The 11902-nt window shown below is 31.8% G+C and overlaps 1 protein-coding gene and 1 pseudogene across 1 annotated transcript; one reads left to right on the forward strand and one right to left on the reverse strand.

Moving 5' to 3' along the window:
• The first annotated feature begins 1242 nt into the window (after positions 1–1242).
• Positions 1243–1341, forward strand: LOC128035079 (small nucleolar RNA R71; annotated as a pseudogene).
• Positions 1342–9710: 8369 nt separating this feature from the next.
• On the reverse strand, positions 9711–10426 carry LOC105801586 (blue copper protein 1a). Its single transcript, XM_012632819.2, has 2 exons — positions 10261–10426; positions 9711–10033 (listed from the first exon to the last, which is right to left on the reverse strand). The coding sequence occupies exons 1-2, from the start codon at positions 10424–10426 to the stop codon at positions 9711–9713; spliced, it is 489 nt and encodes a 162-aa protein (XP_012488273.1).
• Between the last annotated feature and the right edge of the window lie 1476 nt (positions 10427–11902).

Below are 11902 nucleotides of genomic sequence, written 5' to 3' on the forward strand. Positions count from 1 at the left end.
TAGCTCCTAAATCACATAGAGCTCTATTAAATTTCTATGGGAATAGTAAAACTTCCCAGGACTTTCAAATTTTGAGGTACTTGTCTTGAAATAATCACACTATAGGAAGCACTTAAATTAACTAATTTGCCTACCTTAATTTTCGAATTCCTTACCATCATCTCCTTTAAAAATTTGGCGTATTTAGGAATCTTCTCAATTAACTCGATTCAAGTTAGGTTAATGTTTAAGGTTTTAAACAAATTTAGAAAACTCACAAATTCAACCTCGTCCTACTTTTGTCTTTCTTCTAATCTTGATGGAAATGGGACTATCATGATTTGGGCAACTTTAGATGTTTCTTTTCCTGTCTCAGTCGCTGGTGCTAGTGCCTCTTTTGGTTCAGGTCTATCTTCTACTTTCAAGGAATTGTCTTAAGGTTCATCAGTATTATCCATAGTTACCTCCGGGGTAGGTATTTTTGGGCTACTCAATACCTTGCCCGATCGGAGTACTATGGCTTTCACATACTCTTTACCTTCCTTTTGTGGATTATCTTCCATGTTATTGGGAATGCTAGAACCAATTTTCCTTTTAATATCACCCATCATGCTCATTAATTGGCTCATTTCATCCTCAAGTTTAGTCAATGTTCTTGTTGAGTTGGTGCACTCATACTGCACCTACTTGACATCTATTCTCTTTAACTGCATCTCTTCCTCAATTCTATCTAGACATTAACCACATGCAGTATGGTCACTTGGGTTGGTTTACTCTTAGGGTTTCTGCAAAAAAGGAGGTTAGTAATTAGTAATTAGTAATTACCTCTTCTTTTGTTTCCCCCCATCTCAAGTTTAGGTGATCTCTCCAGTCGGGATTATATGTATTCAAATAAAGGTTTCCACCCCTATTCTCAATGTAATTTACATCCTCGATAGGATTGTTGATATACTGAAAGAGTGGCTTGTTTACTCCATACATAGACGGTGTAGAAACAGATTCCATACGGTTTAATCTATCCACTATCTGTTGATACTTATCATCCTTTTAAATAGCTTTGACTGTAGCGGTTTTCTGGACATATGTGAAACGTTCAGTTGGCCACTGACAAGAGTTTAATGCCATATTTTCAAAAATTTCATATGCATCCTCATACGTACTATTCATAAAGGCTCCTCATGTTGTTCTATCTAGTCTAAATCGTGTGTTTGCATCCAACTCGTTATAAAATACTTGTAGTTGTATCCACTTAGGAAATCCTTGCTACAAACAGTTTTGAATAAACATTTTGAAGCGTTCCCATGCCTCACAGAAACTTTCTCCCTCCATCTATGTAAAGACAACTATCTCTCTTCTTAGTTGAACTGCTTTGCTAATCAGAAATAACTTTTGTAAAAACTTTCTAGCGAGTTCGTCGCATGTCGTGGTAGACCCTGGTGCCTATAAGTCTAACCAAGAAAAGGCGTTACCAGTCAAAGAAAAGGGGAACAATTGAAGATAAATAGCATCATCGGTGACCCCATAATACTTAAAAGTATCACAGAGTTAGAGAAATCGTTTCAAATGCTGGTGAATGTCCTTTATCATAGTGCCCCTAAAGTACATATTATTTTGGATAATTTTTATCATTGCCAGTTTGATCTCAAAATTATTAGTTGTAATCGTCGGCCTTGCTATACTTTCCTGAACCATGTTTAGGCTTGGTAGGGCATAATCTCTTAGAGTCCTCTCATTTCGAGCCATCTGTAGGTTTGCGGGTAACTGTGGTGCTGGTGGGCTCCTAAGGCGTTATCGTCAGCATCGTGGAACAATTGATTATCACATGGTATGTTAACTGCAGCTGGTGGTGGGGTATCTTTCATTTGCTACTGCTGCTATTGGCGATTTCTTTGGATTATTCTTTCTGGGTTTGTGGTTGCTACAATAGGTGTGCTTCTACTGTGAGTCAAACACTAAACCCATAAAGAAAAGATTAGTAACACTAAAATAAAATAAAATCATATCAACAGTTGAGAAATTTCCTACTTATTCTTTTAAGTTGCAAAAGTTAAAATTAATCTAGTGACATTGCCTCGTTAACAATGGCGCCAAGAACTTGACCGCCTCCAAACGTACTTATGTCCAGAGTGTGAATAATGTAATAGAATAGAGAATTATGAGGTGGCATCCACAAGTATACGGGTTGACTTCTAATATAAATTTTACAATGAAGTACTTGAGTAATCTAAGGATCGTACCCAAGGGAGGCAAGTACTAAATTAATTTTAACCTAAACAATTAAAGATCTATTAATACTCTTTAATCATTTATAGTACGAGAGTAAACAAGAAGTATTTTTAGGGTTTGTAAACTAATAAAGTAAAATAACATAAAAGAATTAAAAATTGCAAGAGATAAGGATAAATAAGGTTAATTAAATCTAAAGATGGGGGATCAGCTTGCTTCGACAATCCCAATTAACTATTGTCTCGAGTTCCTCGTCAGCAAACTAGTCGCTACCCTAGTAGGACTTCTAATCTTCCACTAACATAATGAGTCAATAAGAACTACTTATCGTCTGACCGCACAGTCCAGACTAGCTTAGGGTAAAGATGTTCATGAAAGGGCAATACCAATTTTGGGTTACTTCCCACCTTGATGACTTCCCAGGGTTTCAGGCCTAGGGATTGTTTCACGTTCTTCCTTTCTCAAACAGTTGATCCGTTGAGTAACCCTACAAAATAGTTAAGAGATCATGCCTCCATTTGCTAATCCCCCTTAGAAGGATTAGTTTCACATGGCTTTCATAAACAACATGAAATAAATAGAAGAATTAATCATAAGTAATGGAGAGAAATAGAGAGTTTAAGAAAGCCTGGTTAATATTGATGAATAGTACGAATCCATAGAATTGGATCTCCTTTACAATTTGATTTCTTGAAGAAAACAAATAACTAAAACTATGAAAACTTAAGAAAGAAAGAAAACAAAACCTAAACCTAAAGAGAAAATATAAGCTGATGTCAATAATGTGTGTCAAAAGGGTCTATTAATAGCCTTTAGATAGTCGTCATCTTTAGCCCTAGGATAGCTGACGTTCCTGAGCTTAAAGTTTGATTGTGCAGACCAAAACACCCCTACTTCGTGTTTTATTCTTTTCACAGCAACAATATGTTCCTCTTATAGCCATCTTCAGGTGTATGTCTTGACACTCTCAGCCTGTGTCGAGATATTGAAGGCAGTTTCTCTCTTTCTCTATTCTACTCTTTATGTTGCGACATCGGATCTCCCATGTTGCGACATAACGTCCAATATTGGCCCGAAATGCCTTCTAATGGTCTCCTGTACACTCATGAAGTACGTTAGCTCTCCCTTAAGCCTCATTCAGCCTTTAAGGTTAACAGAAGACTCAATGTGCACATTTTATTAAATGTAAATAAAACTAAAGAATCTTAATTAAAACATAATGAAAATGCTTTTATTGAAGCTCCTTCAATGTGAAAATTAGTTTAATATGCTACACCGAATTATGACAGACCACCTGCCTCTAACGATAATCCACAGTAGAAATTTTGAAAACCTTCGCAAGGTTGAGATCCACTTTGCCAAGATAGTGTTAGCTCTCTGATCACACAAACTCACACCCTTTTTGGACTCAATCTAAATACCAAAAGAAAACTAGAAGAAAAAATTCAAATAAATTTTGTTCTATTTTATCTTTGTTTGTTCATGAAAAACAGAGACCAAAAAGAAAAAAATAATACCTCAAGACATGTGGCTAAGTTAGAATATATAGACTAGGGTTTTAATGAAATTTTGACTAATTACACTATAGCCCTTTGGACTTTGTTGAACCATTCAATTTAGTCATTTCTCATTTTAATTTCCAAATTTCATTATCGTGTGTGACCCATTAGGCTTCCAAGTATGTTGAAAATAAATGTAATCTATTTTAATCTAGAAATAATTATATTTATAGATTATGAGCGAGATCTAGCAACCCATTATAACCCCCAATTATTGGAAGAGCCAAAATATATTTTTGATAAAGTCATTTAGTGTATGGTATCTATGTGTAATTCAATCCTTCAATCATATACACAAATAAGGTAAATGTCATGGCACGGTGTCTACCTTTGCTCATCCACGTTAGTTACACAACTCCTTGTATTAAACCTGATTAATTGACTTGGCCAAGGACTTGCAGTTAATACAAGTCAAGGGCATATAAGATATGTCACCTCATATCACTTAGGGTGATGGATCCTCTCTGGACCATCTATCACCTTTGTATGTCTTGTTTCATACCCAAAACATCCTACCTTAAGCATCCATCAAAATGAACTTATTTTTTGATGAATCAACATTTGGCATTCAACATAAAAGGTGAGCCAATGTCACAACTCTAAGGATTATTTACATTACTGACACATGATAATATTTTTGTAGACAACACTTAAGTGAAATACCAACTAAAACTGTAACACCCCAAATTTTGGGCTTAGAAGAAATAGGTTTTGAACAAGGGAATAGTTAGGAGATTGCACATAAATATTTAGTTGTGCAAGGAACTAACAAAAATTGCTTGTTTGCTTTAATGGGTAAGTGATTTGGGTGTGTATGAAAGTGTTTGAGAAGCTTGGGTCCAAGTCTTGGCTTTTGTAGAATTTTTAGTTTTTCTTTTAAATGAATCTGGACATTGACATATAGGCCTTATAAATAATAGTGTTTGTTTTATGACACAGAAAGAGCTTGTGGTCTAGTGGCAAGGTGGCCACACAATTGCAGCTGTACTACACTTGCTTTTAATTAAAATTAAAGTTTGTGTTGGGTTTTGTTTATGTAATAAGGCCATTTATGTTTGTTTAAATTTTTAATTGGGCTTTTTCTTTCTTATTTATAGCTGCTAGTTTAGCAGAAGACGAATTTTCAAAATAATTGTTGTTTTCAAAGACACAAAATTTAAACTTTAAAGTATTCAAAAGCTTCCGCGATTTTAGATCAACCTATTAAAACAATATCAGATAATAAGAAAAACATTTGACGAGTTGATATGTTAATTAATAATAAAGGGTTTTTTCTTTAACTTAAAAACAAATTTTTACCAATGAGTCCAATTTTCGAAAGACACTTCAATGTGACACGCCAGATTCGGCCATAACTCCTAGGTCGGGTTTGGGGTGTTATAAGAACTCTCATAGTGGGTCATGTTCAGTATATTTATTCTCATAACAAGCACCCACATGTTATGATCAAGTATCCTATACTTCAACTTATGAAATCAATTGCATGCATCCTATTCATGAATGCTTAACATGTGTTGACCTTTGAGCATTAACAATGCCCTATCTTGATAATACAATGACTGAAAACAATTTAGGAATCACAAGTGTAATGCATAGAGATCTCATAATTATAACTCTTTATAATTTCCTTGCATAGACTAATGTGTTCCATAGGCTGTATCTACACAAGTGTTAAATACCATATGATTTACTCATGGATGAAGAAATATCTAGATTTATTATTATAAAACTATAATAATATTAATCCAATTAAATATTGTTTAGATCTTACAACCAAATCATGATTCACTTTTAGGGCTTACACTAACAATCTCCTAATAATACTAAAGCCAATCGCCCATATATCTATGCCCTAGACCTTCCATGTGATGATTTTGTTTCTATTGTGTCAGAACCTTAGTAAACGAATCAGCTAGATTATCTTCTGTGGGTATCTTACCCATACCTATATCATGTCTATCAATGATCTCTCAGATCAAGTGATATCAATGTAATACATGTTTGGATTTGTGATGAGACCTTAGTTTTTTAGCATGTGTTATGTCCATTAAGTAGAACCTCAATGAAACCTAATAGGAATATATCAAAAGGTTTAATGCTACGGTGCTTAGAGTGAAGGAGCTCAATGATGTCAGTTTTTTGAAAATATTATTAAAAATCCCATCAAACATTTTCAAGATTTTAAAATACTTATAAACATTATCATAAAATGATTTGATATGTTTCGAATGTTTTTGAGTCAATCCAAAATATTTTCAAGGTGTTTTAAAGAATATTTGAAGTAAATGATCAATCCTCCCCTCAGTTAATAGCCACAAGCTATTATCGAGGTACAAAAGATCCATCTCCCACTTAAAAGGCTTGATCCTTTGTCATGCAAGGCTTTAATAAACGTGATTTTACATCCTCCAATGGCTATATTTTGTCTTCAATGGCTATAAACGAGTAGAAACTCATTCCTTGGTATAAGTACACTTCAAGAGATCAATATTCAAGTAAGAAACTATGAGAAAATTCATTAAACCTTTGTTTTCTTCATCTTTCTATTGTACATATTTTTTAGAAAGCTTTATTTCAAATCTTTGAAAGAGTTTAATGTTGAAAAAAATCTAGTTCGAAAATGATTTTCTTGCACAACAAAAAATAAAAGTTTTGAAGATTGACCCAGTTTGTGATGTTTATAGCAATAAACCCTAGACTGAATTAGCAAATGTGTTTTCAGGTAAGCAGATAATTGTCGTTCCCTACTTTCAATCAAACGATCTTCTCTGCTATTCTTGTACCATGAAATTCTTCGAGTGTAGGCTCGAACAATTCGAATAAAAATATAGAACTAGAAATATTTTTTCTTTTCTTTAATGTGAAAACGAAAAATCTTTTCTCAAATAGAAACCAACAGAGTTTGTTATTCTGAAAAATAGATTCCATAGTTGAGAATAAATTTTCTTTATTTTTAGACAGAGTAACAATATCTTAAAGTTGTGTAAATAGCCCTACCGGTGTCATCTACTTATAGAGATAGGAGGTAGAACCCTTATTGAAGTGTAGAAGTTTATTTCAACTAGAAAAATGAACTTCTAGTCTATCTATGAGGATAAGGGGTGGCAACCCTAGTTAATAATACTAGGGTTCGCTATCCCACCCTTTATTATGAAGGGCTTTTGGACCCTCTCATATCAGATTCAATTATAAGTATTTCTCGAGCTTTTAACTCAATACCTTATAATTTGATCTACCCGGTATTTATTTTTCTATTTCCCAAAATAAACTTCTCAATATATTTTCAATTAAATAATATTCTTAACCCAATTCTAATTCTGTTAAAATCATGATGACTTTACCATTAAAGAATTAATGAGAAAACATATTTTTTTCTATATTCAACGGTTCACTATGACCAAATGATTTATTTTCATTTTCAAACTTCATTTAATTCAAAACATAAATTCATTTTTAGGTCATTTTTATTTTTCGTTTTCCATTTTCATTTTCAGTTTAGAGAAAACCATAATAATTTCTAGATGATTTCATTTCTCCATTTTGATTTTCATTTTCATTTTGGAGAAAACCATAATCATTTCCAAATGATTTCTCAGTTCTCCATTTTTTTCATTTATGTTCATTTGATTCAACATGCAATTCATTTCTAGTTTCAACAAGCTAGTAGAAGGACCAATGACATATGCAATTAGGGCTAAAATGGTTTATAATTAAGTTTCAGTTTTTCGCGTATTCATTATAAACTCGTTTAGTTATGAATTCATTCCACTATAGTATCACAACTAAGCTCTCCCTAACAGTATACCATTATGAAAACAACTCGATTACTGCTCATCCAATGACCCTATCGTAAGTGTATTACCATCATAAGATATCGTTAGTCTCTTTGGGATAATATTTGTTATCCAAATGTGATCTTATTTTATCTCATGGTAATCATTACATCTTCCTACATTAAAAGTGAATTACTATCAAATAGTAATCAAATCATTCATCACAAAAGACGAGTGACCCGTAACCACGTTTACTTTTCATAAACCATGTAATGTCAATGAAAGGATATCATTTACCTATGTCTCGGGATATGAATTCCACTATTGTGAATGACGCTACAAATTGTAGAAGTTGTATACCCAATGCATTAGCTTCCGGTTCCTTATCTATTTGAACTGAAGCTTTTACTTATATCAAAGTATATGAGTCATGCATTCATAGTTTTTCATCTACTCAAGATTTAGGTATGTCACACTATGAATGTCACAAGTGAATAAATCTATAAATGGATTCAGGATCTATTCTTCGTAGGTCCAATCTAATGTACTATCAGTCTAGCTAGTCGCATTTATGTCTCTATCTTTTCGAAGTTATCCGCTCTGATGCCCAAGACAAAACATCCCCCAATTGGACTTGATAGACAACATATTAGTCTTTCAATCAGTTTTCTCCTTTCTAATTATACAAAGGGCATGTTTAGGTTCTTCTACTAATATAAGTTATCTTTCCGTATTATGATCCGACCACGTAATAGCGCTTATTAGTTAAACATTAGACAACCAGTTAGCAACATTTGCTTTTATTTTACTTTTCTTGCAAAAAACTATATGAAGAAAATTATACAACATATATTATTATAATCAATATAATTTTTTTATTAACCAATTTGTTTGAAAAAATTACAAGTGTACATAGACAAAAATACTACGCTTAAAGCATCAGATCCAACATTTAGCTTAATCTTTGAGTGAGCTTAAACTTTGTAACACTTACCTATTAGAGGTTTTCTTTCTTTACTCATTTCATATATTTGTAAAAGGAGAGATTCTAGTTTAACATTCAAAATTAGGGAGAAGTGGTTTTTATTTTAGCCTAAGTAAAAGATCAAACTGTAAACATTAGGCTTTATGAGTAAAATGACCCTTCTACTATACCTCGATTGCCAGATTGGCCTTTAAATTGTTTTTAGTCAAAATTAGTCCCTAAAGTTTTATTCTATCGCGTGCTTTGGCCCCAAAATGTAACATTGTGAACAAAACCACGTGGCAAAATTTTCAATTAAAATTAATATATTTTATTTTTCATCCTCCTCTCTCTCTAAGAAACTCTCAAATGGATTTATGAAATGGCAAGGCTTTAGCAGTATGAAGTTAAATTAAATTTTTGTCACATGTCAAGATTTTATTCGTCCAAATGTCACATAGTTTTTTCAACCATGTTACAATTGGGGTCAAAGTACATGACGAAATAAAACTTTAAGATCACTTATGACCCCACCCAAAAAACCTTTAAGACTCTACTTTATTATATGAAGGATATAAAAGATTGAAGATGAAAAATTCACAATCTTATGGTTAAAATACAAACTAAAAAGTGATTATGAATTTTAATTATTTGATTAACAAATTTTCCATCCTCACTCATTTCCATCCTCCATACCAAGTCCAAGTAAAATAAGAGGGTCAATCTAGGAATTTAGGTATACGTAAAAGGGAAATTTAACCATTAAAGCTAAAAAAGTTAGACATTATCTTTGAAAGGTATCGATTCAAAGTTAATCCATTAGGAAAATCCTTGACAAGTGGGGTTAATGTAGTAGAGAATGATAATTGAGACCGAATTACTATAAAAATTTGTGTCAACCTTTTCTATCATTTCTCATCTTTTAAAATAAATTAATTACAAATTTAGAGTTATAATGAGGTATATTTTAGGTTTATTTATTTATTTATTATGTAACTATAATCTAAAAGTCCATCGCAATAAGAAAAGGATTTCGCTGATAAAACAGTAGAAAATCACTTTTATTAATTCAAACGTTACAACGGGAAGCATTTGTAGAAGAAAAATAAAAACAATCGCAAGTAACAAATCCAATCCAATATCACATCAAACTGCTTTATTCATTAAAATGCTAAGCCTTCAAACTTCACCCCATGAATAAAAGCTTCACTAGACCATGATCAATGCAGCCGCAATGGATAAAGTCATCCCTAACACTATCTGGAAATTGGTCGCTTTGGCAAGTAATGTTGAAGCAGCGTTAGGAGGAGGAGCTGGGGCAGTACCGTCTAGCACCGTGATCTTAAACTTCATCCCTTGATTACAATGGCCGGTAAAACCACAAATGTACCATTTTTTGCCGGCGGCTGCCAAGTTAATTTTGTCGTTTCCTGTGAATAAGCCCAAACTATTGTTTGATGGAACATTGCAGCTGTTGAAGTCATCTCCAGTCACTTTGTAAACGTTGTGACTAGCATTGTTGTACTTGAAAACTACAGCCCCAAATAAAAAAAAATAACTTGAGTATTTGATCCACAAGTAAATTTATAGTCTCGAAAGTTGATTTAGGATTACAATCCAATCTTGGGTTTAGTTGTTAGGTATAGTTACAACATAATACGTGAAACCCTAACCCTAACTTTCTTTCAAAGCATACATAATAAACACAACATAAATTTTATTACTAATTAAAAAGAAGGGTAAGAATGGATAAGCTTACGAAGAGTGTCTCCAACATAGAACTGCTTGTCTTTAGCCCAATCTGTATAATTAACTTCTAACTTCCACCCATTATCATCACCCACGACATAATCCATAGCCAATGAGATTGTCGGAGCCATGAAAGCAACAATTGCAAAAATAACTAATGAACGATGAACAGCCATTTGATTTAATTCAGCCCAAAAAATAGAATCTAATTTGTTGCTCTAATGTTCTTTTATTTTCTGGGTATGGAAGACTTCTGGAAAACCATAGGTTGTAGTAAGTATTTATAGTGTTAAAAGCTACTTGTTGGGTTCAAAAGAGTACAAGATTAAAGTTAAAAACTATACTGTTTTATTGTTTTTTAATGGAAAAATAAACCTTGTATTCAAGGACGGTATTGCCGAATTAATATGAGACAATTTGCTTATTTCTAGGATTAAATTTATTTTGGTCATCTATGGATTTTGGAGATGATTACAATATGTGTACTAGAATATGCCCGTATGCTTGAAGAAATTTTACGAAATTTTCAGTGTAATGCTGATATTAATCATAAATGCAACGATTTGAGTTTTAAGTACATTAATTTAATGTAAAATTGAATTATTATAACAAAATAATTAAGCAAAATATGGAATGAAATAATAAAAATATGAAAAAAATGACAGGACATAAAAATAACATGAAAACTTAAAGAAGTCGTATGTTAAACAAAATAAAAATACACAGTGGTATAAAATTTAAATCATTATGATAAAAATATAATTTTGATCACTATCCTAAAAATATGCAAAATATGAGATTAATTGGATAAAAGTATTATAGAATTTTTGTACTAGGAATCAGATTGCATTTTATCTCCAAACTTAAAATGGATAAATTAGTCCATGTAATAAATTAAAGATTAAAGGGTCATTCTCAAAAAAATTCATTTATTTCTACTATTAAGTAATCGACATGGGTGATGGAGCAACTAGCAATAACATGTAGTGTGCCACGTGTATATCATGATGATATTGCAATATTTAAAAAATTTAAAAAATTTAAAATATTTAAAAATAAATAAAATCTTTATAACTATTTAGAAAAACACATCTAATATGAACTCGAACAACCATTTGTCTAGGTTCATCCAACAATGATTTTTCAATAATTATTAAAAATATAAAAATATTTAAAAATTGTTAAAAATTATAATAAATTATTAAAATTATTTAAAAATAATAAAAATTATTAAAAATAATGTCTGTTATGAACTTGGACAAAGTTTTAGGGCTAGAATGAATTTAGACAATAATTAGTCCAAGTTCATTCTAGTGTAATTTCTTAAATAATTATTAAATGATATATAAATTATAGTAAATTATTATATTTTCAAATAATTATTAAATGTTTTTTTATTTTAGGATTTTGAAAAAAAATTAAAATATTTGATGATGTGGTAAAATGTCAAATTAGCATTAGGTACATATGTCGTTGTTTGGTTGCTCTGTCAACCATGTCATCGTTTAACAGTAGAAATGGATGGAACCTTTATAGAAGGATCAACTTGCTATTTGATCTAATATGCAATGACTAATTTGCCCATTTTTTAGTAGAGAGGGACAAAATGTAATTCTCTTAGTAGAAGCCTCCATGGTACTTTGATCTAATTC

This window comes from Gossypium raimondii, chromosome 11, assembly GCF_025698545.1.
Source record: "Gossypium raimondii isolate GPD5lz chromosome 11, ASM2569854v1, whole genome shotgun sequence".
NCBI classification, from domain to species: Eukaryota; Viridiplantae; Streptophyta; class Magnoliopsida; order Malvales; family Malvaceae; genus Gossypium; species Gossypium raimondii.

What these genes read in the sequence shown, in the direction of transcription:
- LOC105801586 (XM_012632819.2), bottom strand. Translation starts at nt 10,426, where the DNA reads ATGGCTGTTCATCGTTCATTAGTTATTTTTGCAATTGTTGCTTTCATG. An exon ending in CTATGTTGGAGACACTCTTC is followed by an intron (nt 10,034 to 10,260) that starts GTAAGCTTATCC and finishes TTGGGGCTGTAG; the next exon opens with TTTTCAAGTACAACAATGCT.